This window comes from Salarias fasciatus, chromosome 18 (assembly GCF_902148845.1).
Source record: "Salarias fasciatus chromosome 18, fSalaFa1.1, whole genome shotgun sequence".
In the NCBI taxonomy this organism is placed as follows: domain Eukaryota; kingdom Metazoa; phylum Chordata; class Actinopteri; order Blenniiformes; family Blenniidae; genus Salarias; species Salarias fasciatus.
This window is the reverse complement of record NC_043762.1, coordinates 29,342,307-29,365,904: the sequence shown is the minus strand read 5'-3', so window position 1 is coordinate 29,365,904 and position 23,598 is coordinate 29,342,307. Positions and strand designations below refer to the sequence as shown.

Sequence of the window (23,598 nt, the reverse complement as noted above, 5' to 3'; positions counted from 1 at the left end):
TATAAAATCACTATAGCGTACCCAGCACAAAGGTTCAAACAGATGTTCATTTTTTAAAATAAAGAATTGCAATGAATCATTTAGTTCTTTGTGTGTGTGGTTGTGGGGTCTGGCATTTCTTAAACACAAGTAGGGGGGAAAATGGAAAGGAACCCATAGAGTTGATTAAAAGTTGACTCTAGTGTGGGGTGGTGCGCATGGCGTTATTTTTCCCAGGGTTCCTTCAATTATCCAAAGAAATGCTTGCTTGTTCTCAAATTCTCTTTCAATCCTCCTCGGTTACAGTAAACTAGTGAAGGCTGATCACGAACATTGTGTCTCAGAGCAAAACACAGGTAAAGATTCAGATAATCCATTAACATCATCTCTCCCCAAAATCCCCAATTCAGAGCATAACCTTTGTAAAATTATACAAACTCAAATTATGTTTTAACAAGTTTTAAACCTTATCAAATGTTTTTCTTTCCATTATTTAAAATTTGCATTGGTTCTAATCTGTTCAAATTATTACATAATTTTGAAGGCAAGCAATCCAATCAAACTGAGCCCACAGGTTCACTGTGAAGCAGGACACACTCTTCGGCTCCCGGCGTCATGCAGCAGCCACACAAGGTCTATCAGCATTTGTCATTTTTAATATAAATCTTTTCACCCTCACACAAATTGCACATCTTTTTTTTTTTTTCTCCAAATGGACACACAGTCAGCAGTGGACAGCTTACTGGTTGACATCTTCCTTATACACTGAACTGGCTAAAAGAAGGAGAAAGGAAAACCAAAAATCAAAAGACATCTAACTTGATCTTACCACCACTTTACTATGGCATGCATAGGTTTCAGACCTTACTCAGAAAGAGACAACAGACACTTTGTCTAAGAAGTTTTCTAAATGATGCCGTGACTGCTCGCAACCTGCCAAGAAAGGGAAAACAAATTAAAAAAATAAAAAAAAAAAGGTACAGAAAAGCTTGGTTCCACCGTGAGGATAAAAGTCATTTCCTGACGCTTGGAGGGAAAAACTACAGGGGTTTAAAAAAAAGAAGATGCCTCAACGTTTGTGTTGAAGTGATGAGGGCGAGCAGACAGGAGCAGCGGTGTGGTCGCTCAATACTGGATGCTTTCTGTCGCTTTCTCAGACCTTTACTTTTTTTTTTTTTTGCACCATTTCTGCTTTTCTCAGTTTAATGCCAGAGGAGGGAGCTCCAGCGAGAGGGAAACCAGGTTCAAAAGATCAGCAAAGCTCTACAGAAGATGAATCTGGAGTCCAGGCTTTGAAAAGATGGACAGGAAAGTCTTTTCTCTGCTACCCGACGTAAAAGTCGAGCTGGAATTTGAATGTTGAGCGAACATTTGTCGCTCCAACATAGCGTGCCTGTCAGACATTTTTATTTCTCCAGAAATACGAAACATGCCGGTAGATACGACTGAAGAGATCCAAGCAAGGAGGTTAAAGTTAGATTGTCAAGTAGTGCCGTCTGAAATGTCTTAAGTTCTCTTCTGCTGATGGAACTCTGCTCACATGCAGCCATAACTTGCTCACTTTTCTAGAACTCCAGCTGGATTTAGCAGAGGACACGTTGGCATCCGCTGTCAGAACGTGTTTTGGGGTCGAATAAAGTTTCACTCCAGTGATTCAAACTGCAGCTCGACTTCAAACCAGCTGCTGAGTTTGTCGAAAGGCCGACTTCACACCAGCTCCACTGTCTGGTCTGAGGCAAGGCGGGGCGGGAGGGGGGTCAGGGGTCAGGGGGGGCCGTCGGCTTCCTGCGAGGACCTGACTGTGCCAAACCAACAGGGATGAACTGAGGGACTTCATTTTGGCTCCTGAGTTCTTTGTGAAATAAAGATTAGCATAGACAGTGTTACAAAAATAAAGACTAAAGTTTCAATGTTTGCATCAAACTCGCTGCGCCGGTGGGAGTTTTTCATTTTCTGTTTTTCAGTTTTTTTGTTGTTTTTGTTCCTGGGGGGGGGAGGGGGGGGGGGGGGGTTAACAAATAAAACGGGATCAGAGTTCACTGCAGGGTTCCTACACAGTTTTCAATCCAGCTTTGGTGCAGTAAGAGCCGTAAAAACACACAAGTTCTTGGACAAGCCTAATTCAACTTCAGGACAGGTTTCTCACATTTCCCCTGTGTAGGAACCCTGGTGCCAAACAGCAAACAGAAATATTTGTACAGGCTAAATAACAACCAGCACACTCCAGGGGTCACTAGCATCAATAGAAAAACAGTAAAGGATTTCCACCCCCCCCATTGACTTCCTTTCATTTGATAACTAAATAACTTGCTCTATTGATATAACTTCATTTGGTTAAATTCTTATACAAACGTTAACATGTACACACGCTCTTCACTGGGGTCGGTGAAACTGGGATTTTTATTATAGTAAGTTGGTGGAACTCGCTCTTGCTGGGGCTCAACAAACGTAATGTGAATGCAAGTAACAATAATTAACGATAATTAGAATATTTATTAATAATTGTCATCTTCTGCACCATGCCTTGTAAACCTGGGAAAAAAACTAAAAAAAACAAAAAAAAATTTAAAATGAAACAAGAGCCAAGGAAACACGCCCCCCGCCCGCCCCACAGTTTACCCGAGGAAAACAAAAAGTGAACAGAAGATTAAAAACAGGGAACATTGAGTCGAAACTGCAGATTGTCTCTGGTTTTCCTCAGAGGCTCCGGTCCACATGCGTCACAGAGTTCTTGGCTGATGGAGAGACGTGGGAGGCGGGGGAGGCGGCGGTGGGGGGGGATCAGGTTGTCCATAACGGAGCCTCACGCCGGAGGGACTCGGTCTGGGGACTGGGTCCAGGTGCGTTTATGTGTGAGTGCACATATGCCTGGTAAAGCAGGTTCCAGGGACCACGTCAGGTGGTGGTCAGCCACCGGGGGCCTCGTCTGGGCCGCCCCCCACCCCCGACTATCCCATCTGTCTGAGCAGGGCTGGAGGGCGGGGCTGCTTCTCTTCCGTCAGTCTGCCCGCCCTGGCCTCAGGTCCCAGGTAATCGGGGGCTTAGTATTTATTGTGTGTCCACACAAGTTTGACTTGCGAAGTATTTTCCTGTCGGCAGTTCTTGGCCGCCCCTCCACACTGCCAGGAAGATGCAGAAGAGCCCTGGAGGGGGGTGGGGGGCTGGAGGGGGGGGGGGGGGGGGGAGCAGGAGCTACCAAGGTAGAGGATCATTTCTTATTTACCATGGAAAAGTAGGGGTTGAATATATGCGGCTGCGCTCTGAAGATGGGTCCAGAAACGGCTCCCGGCCCTCAGCGGTGTCGGTGCCGATCAGTAGAAGCAGAACAGGAAGCGAGTGAGATGGTTAACTTTCATTACTTTGTGCGGAGGAGCGTCCCCTCAGCTAATATACGACTACACTGATTGAGGACGTGCAGGGAGGCGTTTCTGGACCGCCCGTCAGGGTGCGGGTGTGTGTGCACGCGTGCACGTGGGGCTAGTGCAGGTAATCGTCCACAGAGGCGAAGGCGCAGGAGCCGCTGCCAGTTCGAGCCATGATGGCGAGGCACTGGGCGGCCTGGCCCACCGCCTGGGCCAGGGGGGGCTGCTTGGGCAGGTTGTGAGTCTCTGGAGGGGCAGACGAAGAGAAAGGAAGAGTTAGGGTCAAGAGCTCTCCTAAAACATGCTCTCTGCTCCAGACCCACCTAATATTGCACTGTTGAGAGTGGAGCAGACGGGTTCTCTCTGGATGGCGTCCAGCTGGTAGCCGACCGGGCTGTTCCAGGGGTCTGAGTAGGCCAGCAGGCTGAACGCGTCCTGCAGCGGGAGACAGGCCCACGCTCGTCACATCACTGCGCGCTTTAATGCGGCACGCTGCGGGAGCGAGCTGCTTTTGGTCTTACCTTGAGCATCTTCTTGTTGGCGGAGTTCTTGCCGCACTCGCGGCGGAGGTGTTCGCTCATGCTCTGGAGCTCCCTGCCAAAATGGATCATCCTCTCGATGGCCGCCTGGCTCCCGCCGCACAGCTGCCTCTTGGACTGGGCCGACTCCACCTCTGCAGGCACAGCAGCAGCTTCTTACAGACTGGCTCCAAACGCCGAGGCATTAGCAGTGCTCATCGAGAATATCAACGTCACAGCAGAATAAAAATTAAACTTATCAAACAAGGCCTTTTCTTCCTGGCACATGAAACTGAACTACTGTAGTTTCCACACTAAAACCTCCACTTCTTAGTCATTTGACCAGCATCTCACAAGTTTGTCAAAGCAGGCGAATCATGGGCTCAAAGCCTGGCCAAAGCTGCATTTTTCTACAGATGTGACTTATAGTGCATTATTCAGAGATTCACCTTCAGACTGGTAAAACACACCCAGCAGCTGCTGCATTCGGCTTTAAGTGAGGCACTAACGCACACCGACGTCACTGGCTGTACCCACCCATCTCTGCGTCGCAGTCCTCGGGCTCTGGGGCATGTTTGGAGGTGCCGTTGAGGAAACCATTGGAGGATGATTCTGTGACTCCATTGCTGACGTGGTCGACCTCCATATCCACGTCATTACTGCGGAAAGACAAGAGGGAAATGCAACTGAGTGGTCAAAAATCTGATTTTCAATCAACATGAGTAAAATACACTTTCTTTTATAACTCTATAATCCAGTTGGAAACTTGCTTTGCACAATTCACAGCTCTTTAGTATAACATCGTCCAGCATTCTAAAACTGTTCGAGTGTTTCCCTCAGTTATCTATTGCCCTCTGTGACGAGACGTAGGACGACTGTGTGATGAAAAGACTAAGTGAAGCTCTCTGTGATCTTCAGGCAAACCAGACCTGTGTGCTCCCACTTACAGAAAACAACCACACTCCAGAAATTCAACAATCAGGCAAGTGTTCATTTCTCGTGGGCTGAGAATTCAACAGTTGACAGCCGGTCCAACAGCTGACGTGAAGTCCGATTTTGTTTCTTTGACTGTTTTTAATTCCAGTTTCTATGTTGGCCTCAAATCAAGAGAGAAACTGATATCATGCAAGATGACAAACGGACTAATTACTAAATAGTGATGCTATTCATAAAAATAAGAAAGAACAGAGAATGTCCATGTGAGTCATTTGACCTCATTTTCTTCTCCACAACACTCTTTCCCCTCACACTGCTCAGAGTAGGAATTGTCCACGTGAAGTGAAAAGCCTTCCTTGAAATAAATTCATTAAAAGGTGTCTTTAGGCTGATCCTGAGCGACATGCGGAGGCGCTCCTGGGTACCTGGTGACGGGCTGCTGGCTGCGGCTCCCGTTGAGACTGACGTCCGATGCTGGGAGAATGGAGGCAGAGCCTGGAGGACACGGCTTGTGACTGTGAGGGGAGCTGTGGCTCTTATTGGATGTCACACCGTTACAGCAGTTGCTGTCGAACCCTGCAAGGGAGCAACAGACTATCGTTTACGAGAGAGAAAAGAAACCATGACATCCCGAAACAGACACATACTGGTGCGTTCCGGTGCTCCCTGCTGGCCGTCGGGATGTAAGCAGCACAGCCGGGGCGTACCTGTGAGGTAGGGCTGGGAGCTGCTGGCTTTGTGGCTGGGGCTGCTGAAGGGCCGGGGGGAGCCGGGGTAGCTGTCCTGAGACTTCGGGCTGCGGCCTCCCAAACACCGCACCTCACTGTCCGTCCCGTTCACCATCTCGATGAACTGTCTCACCCTGAGGACAGCGGCGGCCAGATGTGAAGAACAAGAACAACACGAGACCAAAACTAGAAACCGCGCCAAGACGAAATAAGAGAATCAACTAGGCTCGGGAACCACAGGATTTCATCTCTGCTTTTTGCAGATGATGTTGTCCTGTTGGCTTCATCGAACCCGGACCTACAGCATGCACTGGGGCGGTTCGCAGCCGAGTGTGAAGCGGCAGGGATGAGGATCAGCACCTCCAAATCCGAGGCCATGGTCCTCGACCGGAGGAAGGTGGCTTGCCCCCTCCAGGTTGGTGGAGAGACCCTAGCCCAAGTGGAGGAGTTCAAGTATCTTGGGGTCTTGCTCACGAGTGGGGGACGGATGGAGCGTGAGATTGACAGGCGGATCGGTGCAGCGGCTGCAGTGATGCGGTCGTTGTATCGGTCCGTCGTGGTGAAGAAGGAGCTGAGCCGAAAGGCGAAGCTCTCGATTTACCGGTCAATCTACGTTCCCACCCTCACCTATGGTCATGAGCTTTGGGTCATGACCGAAAGGACAAGATCCCGGATACAAGCGGCCGAAATGAGCTTCCTCCGTAGGGTGGCTGGGCGCTCCCTTAGAGCTAGGGTGAGGAGCTCAGTCACCAGGGAGGAGCTCGGAGTAGAGCCGCTACTCCTCCACATCGAGAGGAACCAGCTGAGGTGGCTCGGACATCTGTTTAGGATGCCTCCTGGACGCCTCCCTAGGGAGGTGTTCCGGGCATGTCCCACTGGGAGGAGACCCCGGGGAAGACCCAGGACACGCTGGAGAGACTATGTCTCTCGGCTGGCCTGGGAACGCCTTGGGATCCTCCCAGAGGAGCTGGAGGAAGTGTCTGGGGACAGGGAAGTCTGGGCATCCCTGCTGAGACTGCTGCCCCCGCGACCCGGCCCCGGATAAGCGGTAGAAAATGGATGGATGGATGGATGGAACTAGGGGTGTCCTCAGATAGTCGACGATTCGACGATTCGTTCGAAGGGGCCTGATTCGACTGCCAATCACGCAGTCGAAGCATCGAAAAAATGTGATTATTAAACGAGGACCATTCCATTACAGCTGTATGGGGGTGCTGAATGACTGATTTTACATAGAATTGCTTGCTTTTTTTCCCCAAATAAACATGATATAAAGCCTATTTGATATACATGTTAGCCTATCAAATATACTGTGGAAAAATTTACTTAACTTGTAGTTTTATTCAATATTCTATCTATTTAGTGTCTGTGAATCAACCACCATGGTGAGTGGCACAATCCCATTTTGCGCAGAGCTCCGTCACAGAGCAGCATCTCGGTGGTGATTTGGCTGAACTTTAAAAGTCTTACAATGTCGGAAAAAAACAGAACTTCAGACCAAGTCAAAGATGATCCAAAAAAAGTCAAATGCAAATTGTGTCCTTTCATATCACTTCACAACAACATGGCTTTCCACCTTAAACGGGTCAGTAGCCAGATAATTGGGCTATTAAAAGACGGTTCTGTTACTCAATTCTCATTTTTAATGCTGACTTTTATTTCATTTAATTGTAATATTTTAGGTTATTATTATATTATTATTTTTATTTATCTAAAAGGCTCATTCTATTTAATTTAGTGTTTGTTTTTGCGTGGATGTTGTGCTGCGAAACGGACCGACACAGTGCAATTAAGCATTTCATTTAATTTGAGCAGATAATGTGAGAAACTGTTTAGCCAAAAAATGTGAGCTTATCTGCAGAGCTTATAGATATAAATAAATAACATGCTTCAGCCCGTTTGTTAGAAGTGGGTTTGGTTCTGGTCATTTGAACTATACTTCATTTGTTTGATGTTTAGAGTTACCGACACTTCAGATTCGACTATGGAAATTCTTAGTCGGGGACACCTCTAGAATCAACTAAAGGAAAACCATTGGTTAGGAAAAAACACTCAAGTATTACGACAGATTGGGCCCGAGACATCCGTTACATTACGTCCTCATTCGGAGTCTGTGATGGGTTTGAGACTCCACAGTCTTACTTGAGCATGAATAGAAGGTCCGGGTTCCTCTCCAGGAGGTTGGGGTAGAGCTGCTGGGTGGTCTCAATGGCTTCGCCCATTCTGCCTGACAACACCAGCTTCTGGATCTCTGCAGGCCCACAGCAACAAGTCGATGACCAACATTCCTTTGCTGCTATTTAACATGATTTATGCTAAATACTTTAATATTTACTTATGTTTTAAAAGAGCAAACTACTTTAACTGGGTTGTACAAATAGGACATTTACTATAAATATACCAAAGATAACCCAACTTCATCAGTCAACCCTCTTTGGAGCCACTCATAGAAAATATATGAATCGCAATGTCAAGAAAAAAAACCCAGCTGCTCCCCTCATGTGTGTTAGAAAACAATCAGTGTTCACTTAATGCAGTTAGTGCACTGAAACCAACATACACTGACAGACCAACTCCGACGTCCCTCTGTTCATAGTGGCTCGAATTTAGACTGTGGCCCGATTCATTCCCACAAAAAACAGACAGGTTCCCTTTTTTAAAATCGATCACAAACAAAACGCACACACGGAAACTCACTCTGTCGGTTTTTGATAGAAGCCAGCTCCTCGTGCACAGCCTGATCAGTGGATTTGGCAAACGCTTCGGCTGTGGCACAGTAACTGTGGTGCACCAAGTAAGAAGCCACCATTCTAACGAGACAAGGAAAAAAAACAGCTAGTAGGAGGCTGCAGCAGGTGAAATTACATCAAACACAACCTCACACAAAAGCAAAATTACAAAAACAGTTCATTTGTCTGTATTTTACTACCTTTTTTAACAATGAAACTAACTTCATCAGGCATGCATCTGATTCTGTAAAAACATGGGTAAAACACAGATATTGGTGTTGTAGCAAAAGGTGATGAAAGAAAACGTAAAACTTAAATAATACTACTTAAATAATAGTACTTAAATAATTACCAACAATAAATCAGTCCAAAATCTATATTAACACCTTTGTTCTTTTTCCCCGCAATGAGAAAAGCCATACTTTAGAAACCAAATGATGTAAGCAAATCATCTAACAAATGGTTTGTTTGAGTCAAACTGAAGCTAACAGGTCTGATTTAAATTTTCATGCCCAAACAAATATGGATGAGAGCGTCATTTGACCAGGATCAGACTGGAGAACCCTCGACTCAGCTGAGGAGTTAATGAGGGTTTATACGACTTTGAGACTGCCAGTTGCAAAACCTAAGACTGCTGAAGTGCACAGACTGACATGAGCAAAAGCTAAAAGCCACTTCCTTCACAACAGTAAGTTGTTTATTTGATTCTGCCAAGAATGAACCAATATTATGTTGGAGGATAACTTTAAGCTTCTCATACTTGTATTCGTAAATATGAAGGTTTATTGTTGGCAATACAAAATTACGTGTAAAAACAAAAGTTTACAAAGTTTGTTGAGACTTTAGATGAGGCCTCACCACCTTCAGTGTTACATTGATGATAGCAGCATTTTCTTATTTTAGTCTAGACTCACTTCTTTCACAAAATCAACTTGTGAAGTTGTGAATACCGTAAACAGAAAAATTAGTAGGAGGCCTCTCACCACTTCATCGCTATATTACTTTTATTTTTAAAAAAAAAGGGGGGGGCTATCTGGGTGTAATCGCTGTGGTGTGAGCTTAAAGACTTCCTGTTTTCATCTCAAGCTGTGAGACTTTTCCATATACTGGCGATGGCTCCATTCAACCCCACCCTCTCCTCCAAATCCCCATCAAATGAAGATAAATCCATTCAGGACAAGTAATCATAGCAACAGAGAGCTAATCCCATCAGGGCATGGCATAAAGAGAAACCCAGCTCCACGGCTTTTACTTCTGGATCATGGCTTCGGCTCTTTGATGAGGAAGTCGTCCATCTGGGCCTTGATCCTCTTCATGCTCATGTCCTGCCTACAATATTTCACACTTCCAATATTCCTTGTGCTAAACACAGAAATTCTCTTTTAAAACCCTCAACTTCTTCAGATAAAACCAAACTAAACTGTTAACTTATCCAATGTCTGAAATGTGAGTGAAACAAAACATCAGTCACCAAAACCCTGCTTGGACTCACATCCACACTTCACCACCCCCTCTGTGCGCCTTCAGCATAGCAGTTTAAACAGGAAGAATTCAGCCTCCAAATCCTCTTACTTCTGGATCATGGACTGCCACTCGCCCTCGCGCTCTCCGATGGGGAAGCGGTCAATTTGGGCCTGAATCTTCGTCCTCCATTCCCGCATGTAATCCTCGATGTCGAACACAAACGGGTGCTGGCCGAAGTTGGCGTCAACCACTTCCCCTGGAGTCTGAAGGCCCACGGTCGGGTACAAGTTAGGCTGCGGAACAGGCAGAGACAGAGTTAAGGGAGGCGATGGAGGAAACCGGGCTTGGAATGTAATCTGGACAATAAATCAAAACAGGAAATAATGGGAGCAAACAGGAAAACTGAGATCCTCAGGAAACAAACCTCTATCTCCAATTAGCTCTTTAAAGAAGTATTGTACGGGCCAACAACACTTAAAACAAAACCGCCGACTAGCAGGCTAATGTGGCATCTTTAACGGGACGAGCCGAGGTTCAAGCTCCTGTGGCATTGGGAGGACGTGACGTCAGCTTTTACTGCCCCACCGGGCCTGAAGGCATCGCTCACACCGACGCTTCTGCTCATCACAGCTCATGACTGGGTGAGTGTGTCATTAGATACTAAAATCTTACACTCTAAATCAATTCTTTCCAGCTCTGGCACTCCACCTTACAATCTACTGTTTTAAGGTAACACTATTACTGCACTTTCCTCTCTTACAGAACCAAGAGGATCAGATGTTCAATCAGAAGAAACTCCAGGTTGGTTTACAGCTACAGACCGAAGAGTCAAGTAAAATGGAAACATGGTGGATTTACATGTTGAAGACAGAACATACAGAGTGGTTATAGTCTCTTCTTTTAAGTGAATCCAGTTAAGGGAAATCATCAAAATGTTTAGCCAGCCACACTAAAAAAAGACAATGGAACACAAGTCTTGATTTTTGTTTTATGTCCCTACTTATTTGCTGAAACGTTGCAGCTCTCCGCTGTTGTTTTGACAGTCCCTGCTGAGAGCTTCACAAGTCAAATCACAACACCTCTCATCCCTTTCAGCTCTTTCAGCTGACAGATGCCCTTTCTCTATACTCGATGCTGTGGCTCCAACTTATCTACACGCCTCTCACTGACTTATCAGCATCACTCAGAAAACACTCTGATCTGGGTCAAAGGTAAAGGTGGATGTGTTTGTTTTCAGGTTTTAAAGGCTTTAGGTAATTAATAGGCCTGTACAGCAGGTAAAATTCAAATGACTGTTCACACAATTAATTTAGAATTCAATAGTCTTTCTTTCCCCTTTCTTTGGACTTGGACACGCGTGCAGACAGCTCCAGCAAAACTAGGCGCACGGATGAGACTGGAATTAGTGACCTGCTACGTTATCATGCAAGTTGTTGATATGTTGCATGACAATGTCAAAAGGTTAGGAGTGCGTCAGCTCTGAAAGGCCTGTTTTTTTAGTCCCCGCTGATGACGACATGGGCGATGACGGGGTGAGAAGATAAACACACTGATGAAAGTAAATGAACAGAATGCTGTAACTGTTAGGATGTGGCCTGGAAAGAGGAATTACACCTGCAATGTGCTTGGATTTGGACACACATCCTCAAAGTGAAATTTCAAAATCCTCCTTCCACAATTTGATGCTTCAAAATAGTTCCCATACAATGAAGTGGGGCAGGAATTAAGATTCAGAGGCAACAAAGAAGAACGGGCTTAGCTGGGAATAAAGGCCAGCAATACTTCAGAGTAACAAAACTTATTTAAATTACAGCTAAGATTAGGTGAAGGAAGAGGGAATAAACACAGCTGATTAAGAACAGAGCCACAAAGCCGTGAGTGTCTGTGTCTCACAGTCGTCTTTGTCATAGTCCAATAACCAGAAAGGTCAGCTGTGCCGAGGTGACGCACTTCACAACACGACTCTGGAGGAACATGAACGTCTGGCTCACAGCCAAGTCTGTTTTCTTACTCAATGGATTGTTGTTGTGGCGAAGACTCAAGTTCTTCCTAGAGAACAGCTGGACGTGCATGCCAACAAGAATATGACTATTATATATCAGTCATATGATTGAATTACAGCTCAGGCTGTGTGATATGGCAAAAATGGAGATCACAATGTAGTAAACCATGTGGAGTGATATGTATCATAGTTTAAGTTCAAATGAACTGTCTGGATTGTGAAGGCCGCTATCCTTGTTCAAAGACACTGAAAAACACTAAACCGTTACACAAGCCAGACTTTTAACTGGCTGCTCCAAACAAACTAGGAATTCCATTCCAGGGCTTTGGACATGCATTTCACAGTGAACCTGTTAGTAATAGCAGTATTATTAACCAGGTAACAAGTACCCAAAATGGCTCCTCCAATTCAACGTATGTCTTGTTTGACGTTATGGTAAGACATTTCATAGAAAAATATTGCTCCTCACTGACAGAGTGACATTCTTGTAGCGGTTTCAAAGGTTTGGTCCGACAGTGGATATGGTAACGTGAGCCACAATGAGTTCTAACAGTTTACTAGAAGCAAGCTGCAATGTTTCTGGAATTTTCAAGAAAAAACTGACATGAGATTTCAACAAGAGACTCCTCCAGTTTTATATCATTTCACTGTGGCAATAACTCTCATATTCAGAAACCAGCTGGATAATGTCAACTTCAGCTATCAAAAATTAAAAAAACTAAATAAATAAAAAAATCTATTAATAGTCTTGAGTTACTAAGCACATAATTACAGAAACTAGAAAGATTACCTTATGGTGCAAAAGTAGGAAAAATGCAGATACTTACTGGTAAGTCTGTGAAGGCAATACCTACAGATGAAGAGGAAAAAAAGATCAGTGTGAAGGCGAGGAATTATTTCTATTTCTATTTACACAGGAGAACCCAGTCTGTTTATATATGCTGAGATTATCTGGTAAATATCACATTTCTGCTGCAGCCTCAATCAGAAGTATAACAAAACAAGACAGACAGCGTCCCTAAGGAAATTTAAGTCCTAATGTTTACAGGGGACATAGCAAGGAAAAATCTCAATGCTAGTTGAAAGCTAGCATCATAATCAGACTAAAGTACATTTGCTGTAGCCCTGTCACAAACAACAACTTGTTAAAGGAATACTCCGAAGATTTTGGACCCATGCCATATCCCTATCATTTACAAAGTGAGATAAGCTCATAAATATCTTTTTTGTGTCTGTGCGTCCAGTGGCTGGATCCCAGCTGTTAGCATCGTAGTTAGCTTAGCTCAGCTGCTGGAGGTGAAGAGGAGACAGAGCCGGACTGACAAAAGTGGACAAGATAGTCCTTCCAGTGGTCCAGGGGATGGCGTATTAGCACGTGAAGTAAATCTGAATGGTTATGAAACATTTTAAAAGATGTGTTTTCTTTTCAATCCGTTAAAATAACGTTTTGATACACAGATCTGCACATGCGCAGTGCTCCGCGGAAGGATATACCGGAGCACAGCAGTAGCAGCCAGAGACTCAGCCGCTGTGCTCCGGTATATCCTTCCGCGGAGCACTATGCTTGTGCAGATCTGTGTATCAAAACGTTATTTTAACGGATTGAAAAGAAAACACGTCTTTTAAAATGTTTTATAACAATTCGGATTTACTCCACGTGCTAATATGCCGTCCCCTGGACCACTGGAAGGACTATCTTGTCCACTTTTGTCAGTCCGGCTCTGTCTCCTCTTCACCTCCAGCAGTTGAGCTAAGCTAACTACGATGCTAACAGCTGGGATCCAGCCACTGGACGCACAGACACAAAAAAGATATTTATGAGCGTATCTCACTTTGTAAATGATAGGGATAGGGCGTGGCTCCAAAATCTTCGGAGTATTCCTTTAAGTTGATTAAAATCTAACAAAGACACAAATGAAGAGTTTAAGAGTGTTTGTTAAACATCAACGCTTAAATTTTTGGGGACTATTTGCCAGTTAGCTTCTACTTAGCTTGAGGCCAAGTAGCTGCTCTGTCGTCACTCTTAATGTTGTGCTTCAGCCTGTAATTTCTTGAGAAAGTATCTTCATTCTTACTTGGTAAACCGCAGTGTGTGTGTGACAGTTGTGAGTGTGTGGGTGTGACGTGGAGGACTGCACCTGAGGACAGCCTGCTGTGTCGGGGTGAAAATGACGCTGGTTGATGTATTTTATCTGAAAGCATGCTCTGAATGTTCCACCAGGACACCCAAGACTGACGTAGTTTTTTTAAAAAAAGAGTCTAACAGGACATTTTTTAAGGAAATCCAGCAGGTTAGGGGTTCAGCAATACAAGGAACTCCACTGCTCATGAAAACGAGCCGCTATAAAACAGCGTGTCACTGAGTCCACAACGCCTGCGCGCATAGGACTGCAAAGGCTGCTTTTCTTGTGCTTTTAACGCACAAGAACTCCTACTTTGTGACTCGACAGCCAGTTTCTCTAAATTACAAAATGATCGGCATCATGGGTAATGGTAAGATGGTGGTCTTTTTAAGCAGATTACTGAGTTTATTTCAGGATAAAAACATAAAATACAAGCTTTTTAATAGAATTGGAGCTACAAGCAGTTGTTTTCACTAAATTAATGATTATAATTCAGTTAAATCTTTGTCACAGATGTACTCAGTCACAATTTGGCCAATTTAATAACTAAATTTTCTTGTTCCCCATAGAGATCGAAGTTTGACGTTCCTGCCATACACTGTGTGCACTGTAACATCACTTCAGCTGCACAGGTGCTTACCTAAGCTGTGGCCGTTCTTTGTGTAGAAACAAGTGTTGTTGATGAGGTTGACGCAGCAGCCAATCACATCGCCGGTTGTAAACGTAGGTCCGTACGGTTGGCCAGTGCCAGATGAGCAGAAGGAGTGCCCGTCGTCTCCATGGTAACCATATGAGTGTTTGTCCCAGCCTAAGAGATGTGAATGACAGTGCACAACCATGAGGGAAGAGCAGCGAAGCGATTAGAAAAAAAAAAAACATCACCACAAAGGCAATACAGCACGATGGACACCGGTTTGCCTTTGCCGGCTCAACTTCAGTGAAAAAACAGCAAAACACACAAAGTCAAGCAACTCAGATGTTTCAATACGTTTAGGCTGCTCAGGAGGACAAACGCTTCAGCTCAACCATTAAAGCACGGGAGTAAAATAAATCCTGAAGTACAGCTTCAACCCCTTTTCAGAGTTGTATCAAGACAAACCTACACTGAAAACTATCAAAATTAAGTTCTCTCCATGAGGTTCCCTTATGCAGAGTTTTTAGAAGCTTAAACTCTGAAATTCTTAGTTTGATGACCCCTTTGGTCCTACTACAGTTATGAGGGACAGATGAAAAGGATTTTTTTTCCCCCCAAAGTATTAAATACTTCCATCGATCATCACTTTTGTGGTACCATGAATATAACCACATCCTCATTCCACTGTTAATCTGGGATGCAGAAACCTTTGGGGGCTTCGCTAAAATACAGTTCTAGGACAACTGACGCAAGAAAAAAAAAACAGCGGCACAGTCTTTTCAATTACTTATAGGAGAACTATGCAAGATTTGCTTTAGCGCTCCCCATACTGGTCTCCTGTGAAAGCTCACTGTCATAAACGTCCTTCGTATCACCCCCCCTCTCCCACCCCGCCCCCAGAGAGCATTCCTTTTTTTCTCTCGTTAGACAAAGTTTTTTCTGTCTTTTTGGTTCTATCATCCGTGAGCACCTCAGGGTGGCGTTGCTAACGCTAGCGAGGGTTTCATGTTTGTTTTACGCGCTTTTGGTAAATCTTCTGCAGCGGCAGTTCCTCGCTCTGCCTGGGAACTTCCTCCGGTTCTCCCTCTGTCGTAGACATGCCTGCCTCGCACACTCAAACTTATTGGAAAACAAACACACTCAGACATGCTGCTTTCAGCTCAGTGCAGCGAACTCACTCACGCTCACTTCTACCAGAGGAGGTGCCACTCCTCCTTATTTTTCAGTTACCAAACAGAAATTAGAACCAATCAACACATCATGCAAAGATCGTCTATTGCAACACAACGACAGATCTCGCACTCCAACAGCTTTTATACTTGTAATCCCATAAGAGTGCTGTAAAGCAGGTTTGTTCTCTCAGATGTAGTCGGGTCGATCCTCTGAAATTGCAAGCGCTGTTTTCAGGACACAGACCCCGGGGGGAGTGGAGGGACCGGCCAATCACCGAGACAAGTCTTTGTTTACCCCCACAGGGATTCTGAAACACATTTATTGAGGTAAAAAAGTTGTATAGTTCTGCTTTAAAAACATTTCAATGACAGGGCACTAGGGTTGGGCGGTATCCAAATTTTGATACCGTCATACTGTCTCCACATTTTACCCCGGTATACGGTATTACCATAACTAATTAAAAAAATACAACTCAAGGCTCAGACAGCATCACCAAACTGTTGTCTTGTCCCTACACCGTTCAGAAGCTGAATACCAAACACTAATAATGAAACAATAACAACATAATGTGCAAAATATTAACAACTTATTAGCAACAGCTTAAAAAGTGCAAATACAACAATCAGCATAACCATCCAGAAGAGTTTTTGCGCAGAATGCGCCGCGCACACATCAATTAAATTAAAATCACAACCTGAACAACTTTGAATAACAAAAAAGAGCAGCTTTTAAAAAGGTGTAAATACAACAGTCAAACAGTTAAACTAACCTGACCATCCAGAGCAGCTGTTGCGCAGAATGCGCCGCGCACACATCAATTAAATTCAATCACCTTCGTATTGCACAATTTACAAACTGCCTCGTCAGTATACCGCTCTCCCTTCTCGTTAGCTCTGAACCAAAATACTGCCGGTCCGCTGCAGTCCTGGTCTTCTTTGGGACCAGGTCACTCGGTGCGTGACTCGCCATCTTTCTCCCGCTCTCTCTCCCTCCGTCTCTCGCTCCCGCTCTCTCACGTCATGATGATGACGTCATGTTCAAAAACTTCATCAAACGTCTCCAAAATTAAACTACTGTGGAAGTAAAACTGAAAATTCAACCACATATAAGTGCTGCTGGACAAAGAATCATTTTTAGGCATTGAATAAATGATATTTTATATTTAATCCTTATCTTCTATATAAGTGCGTTGCCATTTCTTTCAATGACAGTATTGAAACTGATACCGTTGCTTTTGAAAGACACCGCCGGTATACCTTATTACCTTATTACCGCCCAACCCTACATGGCACACTCACTTTTGGCAGGAAGCTGGATATCCTCCCAGAATCCTGTTTTTCTTTTTTCTTTTGCTTTGTTTTGAACTTTGACTGTTTATTCATGAATTTCTATTTTTGATTATTATCCTTTCATATGTTGGGATATCCTTAAAATAAACAAGCATGATGAGTTTTCATTATTAAACCAAACTGTGCTTTAAAAATACTTTGAAATCTTGCATGAGTGCAGAGACCATTTGTGCTTTTTGTGTGTGTTTTTCACGGAGAACGAGGGGATGCCTCCACTGCACCACCAGCAGCCCCGGGGCTGTTTTAACGTTAAAAAGCAAGTGGCAGGATCCTGTGAGTTACTGCTGAGCTGCAGAATGAATCCTGCCACTGCCACATTCATCACTGGCACGTAGCACTCAACTCTGCAGCAGTCTGGCAATAGTTCTTCCCAATTAGTGAATTTTCATTAGCATCTCTCCATCAGCTTAGACTCTGCAGTTTACTCGCAGCCTCCTGTTATCTTTACACGAGGAGAGTGAAGCTCCTGGGTGGGTCCACTTCTGAGACATGTGGAGGAGTGTCACAGCTCCTGTTTGGCCTGATAACCTTGAAAAGGAGCAGCGGCGATGACGTCTTTCCACACTGATGGCCCCGCCATGGTAAAGACCCCGTGGTAGAAAACTGCATCCTTATATTAGGAAATCACAGTTTGAGCACCGAAACTTAACAGACCGCTAAGGAAATGTTAATGACAAGATGAACATTTATTGACTATTAGCTTGTGTTATTAGTGTTTGCAGTTTCTTTCCAACATGAAGCGGCATCATTCATGTGAAAGCTGATGAGTTAGTGCAGTGCAATCACCAAAGAGGTTTTTAGGCACAACTCTGAACCTGTAACGATGTATGAATGCAAAGGCTTTCCAAAACTATAAATATATGTCAGAGAATTTGCTTTTTAAGTTGTCAACATTAAGTGGAAAGAGGTATAAATTAAAGGCTAAACAAAAAGTGAAAACTTTTTTTCAACATCACATTGGTCTGAATTTAAGATCATCTCGAAAATGACTCTCATATTTGTTTAAAAGGTTCTATCACACCAAACCTGATTTTGAAAGGCTATTTATTTCTAATCTCCTGCTGTGCGGGCTGCACTCATCTCATACTCCTGTTCTGTATGCTCTTTCCAAGGCTCCCATATCGTCCTTCACGCCATCAAAAATGTCTGAGATGCAGCATCTGAAAGCCTTTGAGTGCATTGCTTACAACAAGGTCCAGTCCCTGTAGCCGGCCTGTCGCCCTGCCGGGATGATCACCGATCATCACTGCATGGTCCTGACCTGTATCTGGCTCAGCCATTAGGCAGTAGCTGTAGCATAAACAGCTAAGACTTTCATTTACAATACAAAATTGTGATAACTATAATGTAATTCAGAAAATCAATCAATGGTTAATATAGTAATCAAACCTGCAATAATCCTGTACTTGAACTTTTTTTGAAGATAGACACAGCAACAGATATTTCTTTGTCTAAAGCCTGGTTATTCCAGATTGTAAATCATCTCATGGGCAAAATGACACTCTCAAACATACAACACAAAAGAGTTCTGACGATAGACAAGATGGAGACGATGTCAGACGCCAACAGACAAATTCTTCCCACCACACCCAAAGAAAGCACTGACAGACACTGTAAAGTGATCAAATAGTGTGTCATCTTACCAGGGAGTCTGTTCATGTTCACACCCTGAGCTGAGAGGCCGATGCCCATGTACCTGTGGGGAGGCGTGAAACAAAGAAAAACTGCGATCACATTACATGTCACAATGTCTCCGATCTATCACGGCTCCAAGCCAAAGACGTTGGCTTTTGTGTATCAGTCCGTGCCACGGTTACATGAGCTTTTACATTTTAACTAAACTGAATTTCTTATCTTGTGGCACAACTGCTGTCAGGCTGATTTTGTATAGTTTTGTTTACTTCACCTCAACATTTTTTGGCTTCTGACTGACGCAGGCTAGCACAACAAAGTCAAGTAAGAGTTAAACAATCCATGAAAAAACATTCAAAAACATTTCATCATCTTTGGTCAAAGAGGGTCAACTGGTTAAAACACAACTCCTGAAGTCATGCGACTTGTGACTCCTTCACTGTAAATTGAGGCTTTTTATAAAATTAAACTCTATAAACTGGATTATGAATTGGCCTCAAGCCCCATGAAGATTTGCGCTGTGCTTACGTTTACTCGACTTTGTTGTGGAAAGCGGTCTTGTGAGAACCGCCCCACCAGGGGCTATTCATACTAAATTTGACGAAGCAAAACAGATGACAATTTCATTGATAGTGATCTGCACTTTGAAATACCAGTATTAATAAAAAAGACATTAAATCAGCTTCAGACAAATCTCAATCAAGAATACTCAAAACTCCACTAGAATACAACTGTAGAAGAAACTGCTTTCTCCACTAGAACAAAAAGTAAATTTGATCAGTTAGAACAAAATTAATAGTACTGAACACTGCTGGTGAAATCATGATGCACGACGGTCCTATATAACAAGAACGGCAATGAGATTCAAAACGCTGGCGGATTACAGTGCATGTAAATCCAGATTAGAGTCGTCAGTCCCCTGGACTTTATACTTTCAATACCCCCACCACCTCAGGAAAAACACAAGCTTCTTATTAGTTATGATAATTGAGTTTGAAGGCTGTTCATATGATTGATGACTGCAACAGTCCCCCTGAGGATTACATTTATGATACACCAGAAAGAAGTCCCCCCCACACCCCCCAACACCTCAGGGGTTTTAACTATAGTGTGTGTTTGTTATCAGGACCACTGGTGTCAATTTGAATATTAACACTGATACATCAACACGATCACATGCAATCATATCGATGATGTATTTAGATGCTCTCTTTTACATTCACAGCAACTCACCACACCCTTAAACTGCAGGGTTGGCTAGTTTTCTTATGTTGGATCCAAACCCTGGTCCCTTATACTAATGAAAACTTTCACTTACTATGTAGCCAATCAATTTAATGATATAAAACAATACAGTACAGCACGCTTAAGCAATCAAGTTAATGGATAAAAGGCCCTCTGAAACGGTCATCCTTTACCAAGAGGTGATGCTTATCGAGTTTGTTCTGAAGCTGAAGTGCTGCGCTGTGTTCTTACCCATCTCGGCCTTTACTGATGATCTTCACCTCGAAGTAGTAGACTCCACAGGCAGCCGGGATGGGGTGTGTGGCCCGCACAGATGCTGCATCTTTAGGGGTTTTGCCATGACCTTGAAGTAGGGTAAAAAAAAAAGAAAGTGATAAGTATCGAAGATTATGGATCTTTATATCATCACAAATGGGAGAAAAGTGCTGAGTGTGAGGACAGAGACATTCACGCAGCTTCTTATGCTGATGACCTTGTATCTAACTTTGATTTGCAATCCAGTTAAGTAGATAATACAGATAACACGAGGACAGATTCTGTGGCCAAATGTTTAAATCAAGAAGGAACATCATTCATACTAAGCAGGTGAATCCCTTAATAAAAAGAACACTATTATGAGAAAATCACGTCAAAATGAGCATCAAATTCCATCAGAAACGGCGCATCATGGAGACTCTGCAAATGCATTTGTCTTCGAAGACAATAGTATGGCAGATAATGCAAAACAATAAAACTGGATACATTTCAATGTATCACCGTTATTTGTCACATTTGACAGGAATCGGTCATGTGAAATATGACTTATTTCCCTGATGAATTTGGTAAAAAGCTGATACTGACCCGTATTTCCAGTAAATTTAAAAGAAAAAAAAAGAACAGCTTCTTCAGAAAGTGCATATAACTGCCACAGTTATAGGCACTGAAGTTTCTTTTTAACCGTTGATTAAATGTATGTATACACATACATTTAATCAACGGTTAAATAGAAACTTAAGTACTTAGATTCTCGTCCTCCAGGTTCATCCAGTCAGACCTTAAAACCAGCATGAGGTCATGCAGCTATAGCGCAAAGCTGCTCACAGCATTATCAGGAGTCATGTACCAGACATGCTTGAACGTTCCCCGACAGCAGTGAATAAGCGACAACATGTGAATCACAGGGCTGGGTTTATCAACAAATCTCTACACACAAGTATAATTGGAAATGCTATCTAATGTCAGGCAACGGAGAAGAAAAAAAGGAGCTGAAATGAAAGAGAACTACGTTTATTTCCAGATAGAAAGAAACCTCTGCAGACTTCAATATCTGGAAGGTGCTTAATCTACAATTAATTATTACAGAATAAATATGAGTTGCAATATTGGTCAAAAAGTGAAGTCCAGCCTTGAAGGTCAGATTTATAATATTCGTATGTGGTACCAGTAGCCACCAATCAAACTTAGGATGAGTCATCTCACTAAAAAACAACCCAATATTTTCATAGAAATGGTCCTATTTCAAGCTGAAATGAGAAGAAAATATTTTCTATTTAGAGACTAAATAAAATATTTACCCATTTCTGGAAACATGGACAATGGCTATGATACTTTACTGTCTGAAAAGATCTGATAGGTAGTCATTAAGTACATTTAATTTTGTGTGTCAATAGTCCTAAATTCAATCTTATCTCTGTTTTTAGCACTGATGTATTTAAAAACCAGCACTTAATGATATGCTTGTACCTTCAACTCCTTTTCAGCATTGTACAAATGAGTAATATGCTGAAAGCCCAGAGAGTTTCTCCAATAGGAGGGTTAAACAGTAATATTTACTTATAGTGTAGTAACAATGGATGATTCTTTTCAGGATCAACATTAACCATCTGATACTAAGAAGAAAAAAAGGCACAGGTTATGTGGATGACAAGATCTGAGTCAGACTGGTTAGCACGCACACACTGTAGCACTTTCCCTGGCTAAGCCTGCTTACTCACACGACCTGCATCTTACATACAGCTTACAACCGGCTGGATACGAGAGAATCTCGTTGCAGTGGCGTTGGATTGTTAAAGTTCAAAAGGCATCTGCATACTCAGCCAGGCCAGATTCAGATGAATATGAAGTACAAAGACGAAACATTGTAGTTACAACAAGGAAGAGAGGGTGCAGAGGGCCAGTGAAACCCAGAATAATAGAACACACCCAGGAAGCACAGTGACACCTTTTTAACACTCGCTTTTTCTAGAAGGCCTCCACACCAAAATCCCTCCAGTTCAACAAGACACTAAATATCAAAAACCAAGCTGATGATACTATATCTTTGTCTCTCCTGCCATCGCCAGCTACTTCACTGGAAGCCCAATTCTATGAGTAGCTCAGGCCAATTCTGATTTTTGACCAGTGTCTTTCCTGCCATTAAAATGCTTAATAATGCTACATTAGCCTACCCGGGGGTAGATCTAACCTCAGTCCTTTTGGCTAACGTTGCACGGTCTAATTTGGAGAATCAAATCGAGTCAAGTCAGCCACAGTTTTGCTTGATTTTCAGAACTATATGTACGATTTGATATATTGAGAAGGATAGCATGTCAAGTTGTTCCCTGAAAGCTTCAGGAAAACAGCTCGGGGGGCTGAAAACCTGGTTAACACGGGAACAAGGGGAGCTAACGAGCTAGTAGGTCAGTTTTGGCTGTGGATACACCTCGCCAGCTGGTCGGGTTGCAAGATGTCCTCTGCCTTGTTGTTGATGAAGCGACTAGCCTAGCCTACTTTGTTTTTAGCCACAACGGCAGCTGGCTTTGATCCCCTAACCATGAAACTAAGCTAACATTAGCAAACTTGTCGTTAGCATCGGCGAATAAAAGTGCTGAACTCGAGTGTGACTTTTTGTCATACCTTTATAGTGTACACGGAGATTGTTCTGCGATAGCCCGATATAGCTGAACTTGTCCTTCGGGCTCCAGGACCGAGGAAGTGGCGTCTCGTTTTCGTTAACGGCTGGATAGAGCCGTCGGAGTCGCTGGTTGAGCTCCTTTTCCTGCTCGTTGAGAGCCGAGTCTCCGTGTACAACAACCGACATCAGAAACCCACAGCCCGAAGACTGTCCAGACATGGCTACGGCACGAGTTTTGGGGGGAATGGCTTGTTAACAACAAGCCAAAGCCACTGGTGCCCGTCAGTGTCTGGTTTTTAAGGGTGTTAGCAAAGCTAGCTAGCAGGCTAAGCTAACTGGCTTCGCTGGTTGTTTGAGAAGCAGCCAGAGCTGGTTCCCCGAGCAGCTAGCCTGGCTAACGCGTTTAGCTCGGCCAGCAAAGGCGAAGCGCTCGGCGAAATGGCTCAGGTTGACATTAGCTGACACAAATCCATAAATAGAGACACTAGCGGGGACGCTATTTATCGCTCGAGATCCAATGAAAGTAGTTAAAAGGCAGACGAGCCGGTCGGCGTAGAGAGAAAACTAAGTAGAAACGTTAGGCGAGACGATGGGACAAAGTATAACGAGCTCGGCTAGCCTCGATCTTTTGTTTGTTGTCGGAGCTTCATCCGCAGATCTGATTGGCTGAGAGCAGGTCCACTCACTTCCTATGGGAATGCGAATAAACAGAATGAGCAGTGAGAGCACAGAAAGTGGATTGGAAAACTAAGTAATCAGTCCTTTAACTGTATAGAAGTAGTCAGATAGTGAATTGACAATCACCATCACATCCCAATCATCCATTCTGGGAGTTGCTACTCTCCAGCTTCA

The 23,598-nt window shown here is 43.7% G+C and overlaps 1 protein-coding gene across 1 annotated transcript; it reads right to left on the bottom strand.

Annotated features, from left to right (window-relative positions):
- Positions 1 to 678: 678 nt before the first annotated feature.
- On the bottom strand, positions 679 to 23,392 carry ranbp9 (RAN binding protein 9). Its single transcript, XM_030115097.1, has 14 exons — positions 22,749 to 23,392; positions 20,106 to 20,217; positions 18,641 to 18,693; positions 14,482 to 14,649; positions 12,546 to 12,568; positions 9,825 to 10,009; positions 8,221 to 8,333; positions 7,666 to 7,774; positions 5,503 to 5,657; positions 5,221 to 5,371; positions 4,397 to 4,518; positions 3,863 to 4,014; positions 3,665 to 3,776; positions 679 to 3,587 (listed from the first exon to the last, which is right to left on the bottom strand). The coding sequence occupies exons 1-14, from the start codon at positions 22,963 to 22,965 to the stop codon at positions 3,457 to 3,459; spliced, it is 1,803 nt and encodes a 600-aa protein (XP_029970957.1). The 5' UTR covers positions 22,966 to 23,392; the 3' UTR covers positions 679 to 3,456.
- Between the last annotated feature and the right edge of the window lie 206 nt (positions 23,393 to 23,598).

Bases quoted from the DNA above. Each gene is read 5' to 3' on its own strand.
- ranbp9 (XM_030115097.1), bottom strand. From the start codon at position 22,965: ATGTCTGGACAGTCTTCGGGCTGTGGGTTTCTGATGTCGGTTGTTGTA. The intron at 4,015-4,396 runs GTGGGTACAGCC...CTGTGCCTGCAG, and splicing joins GGACTGCGACGCAGAGATGG to AGGTGGAGTCGGCCCAGTCC. The intron at 3,588-3,664 runs GTGGGTCTGGAG...CTGCCCCTCCAG, and splicing joins TCTCAACAGTGCAATATTAG to AGACTCACAACCTGCCCAAG.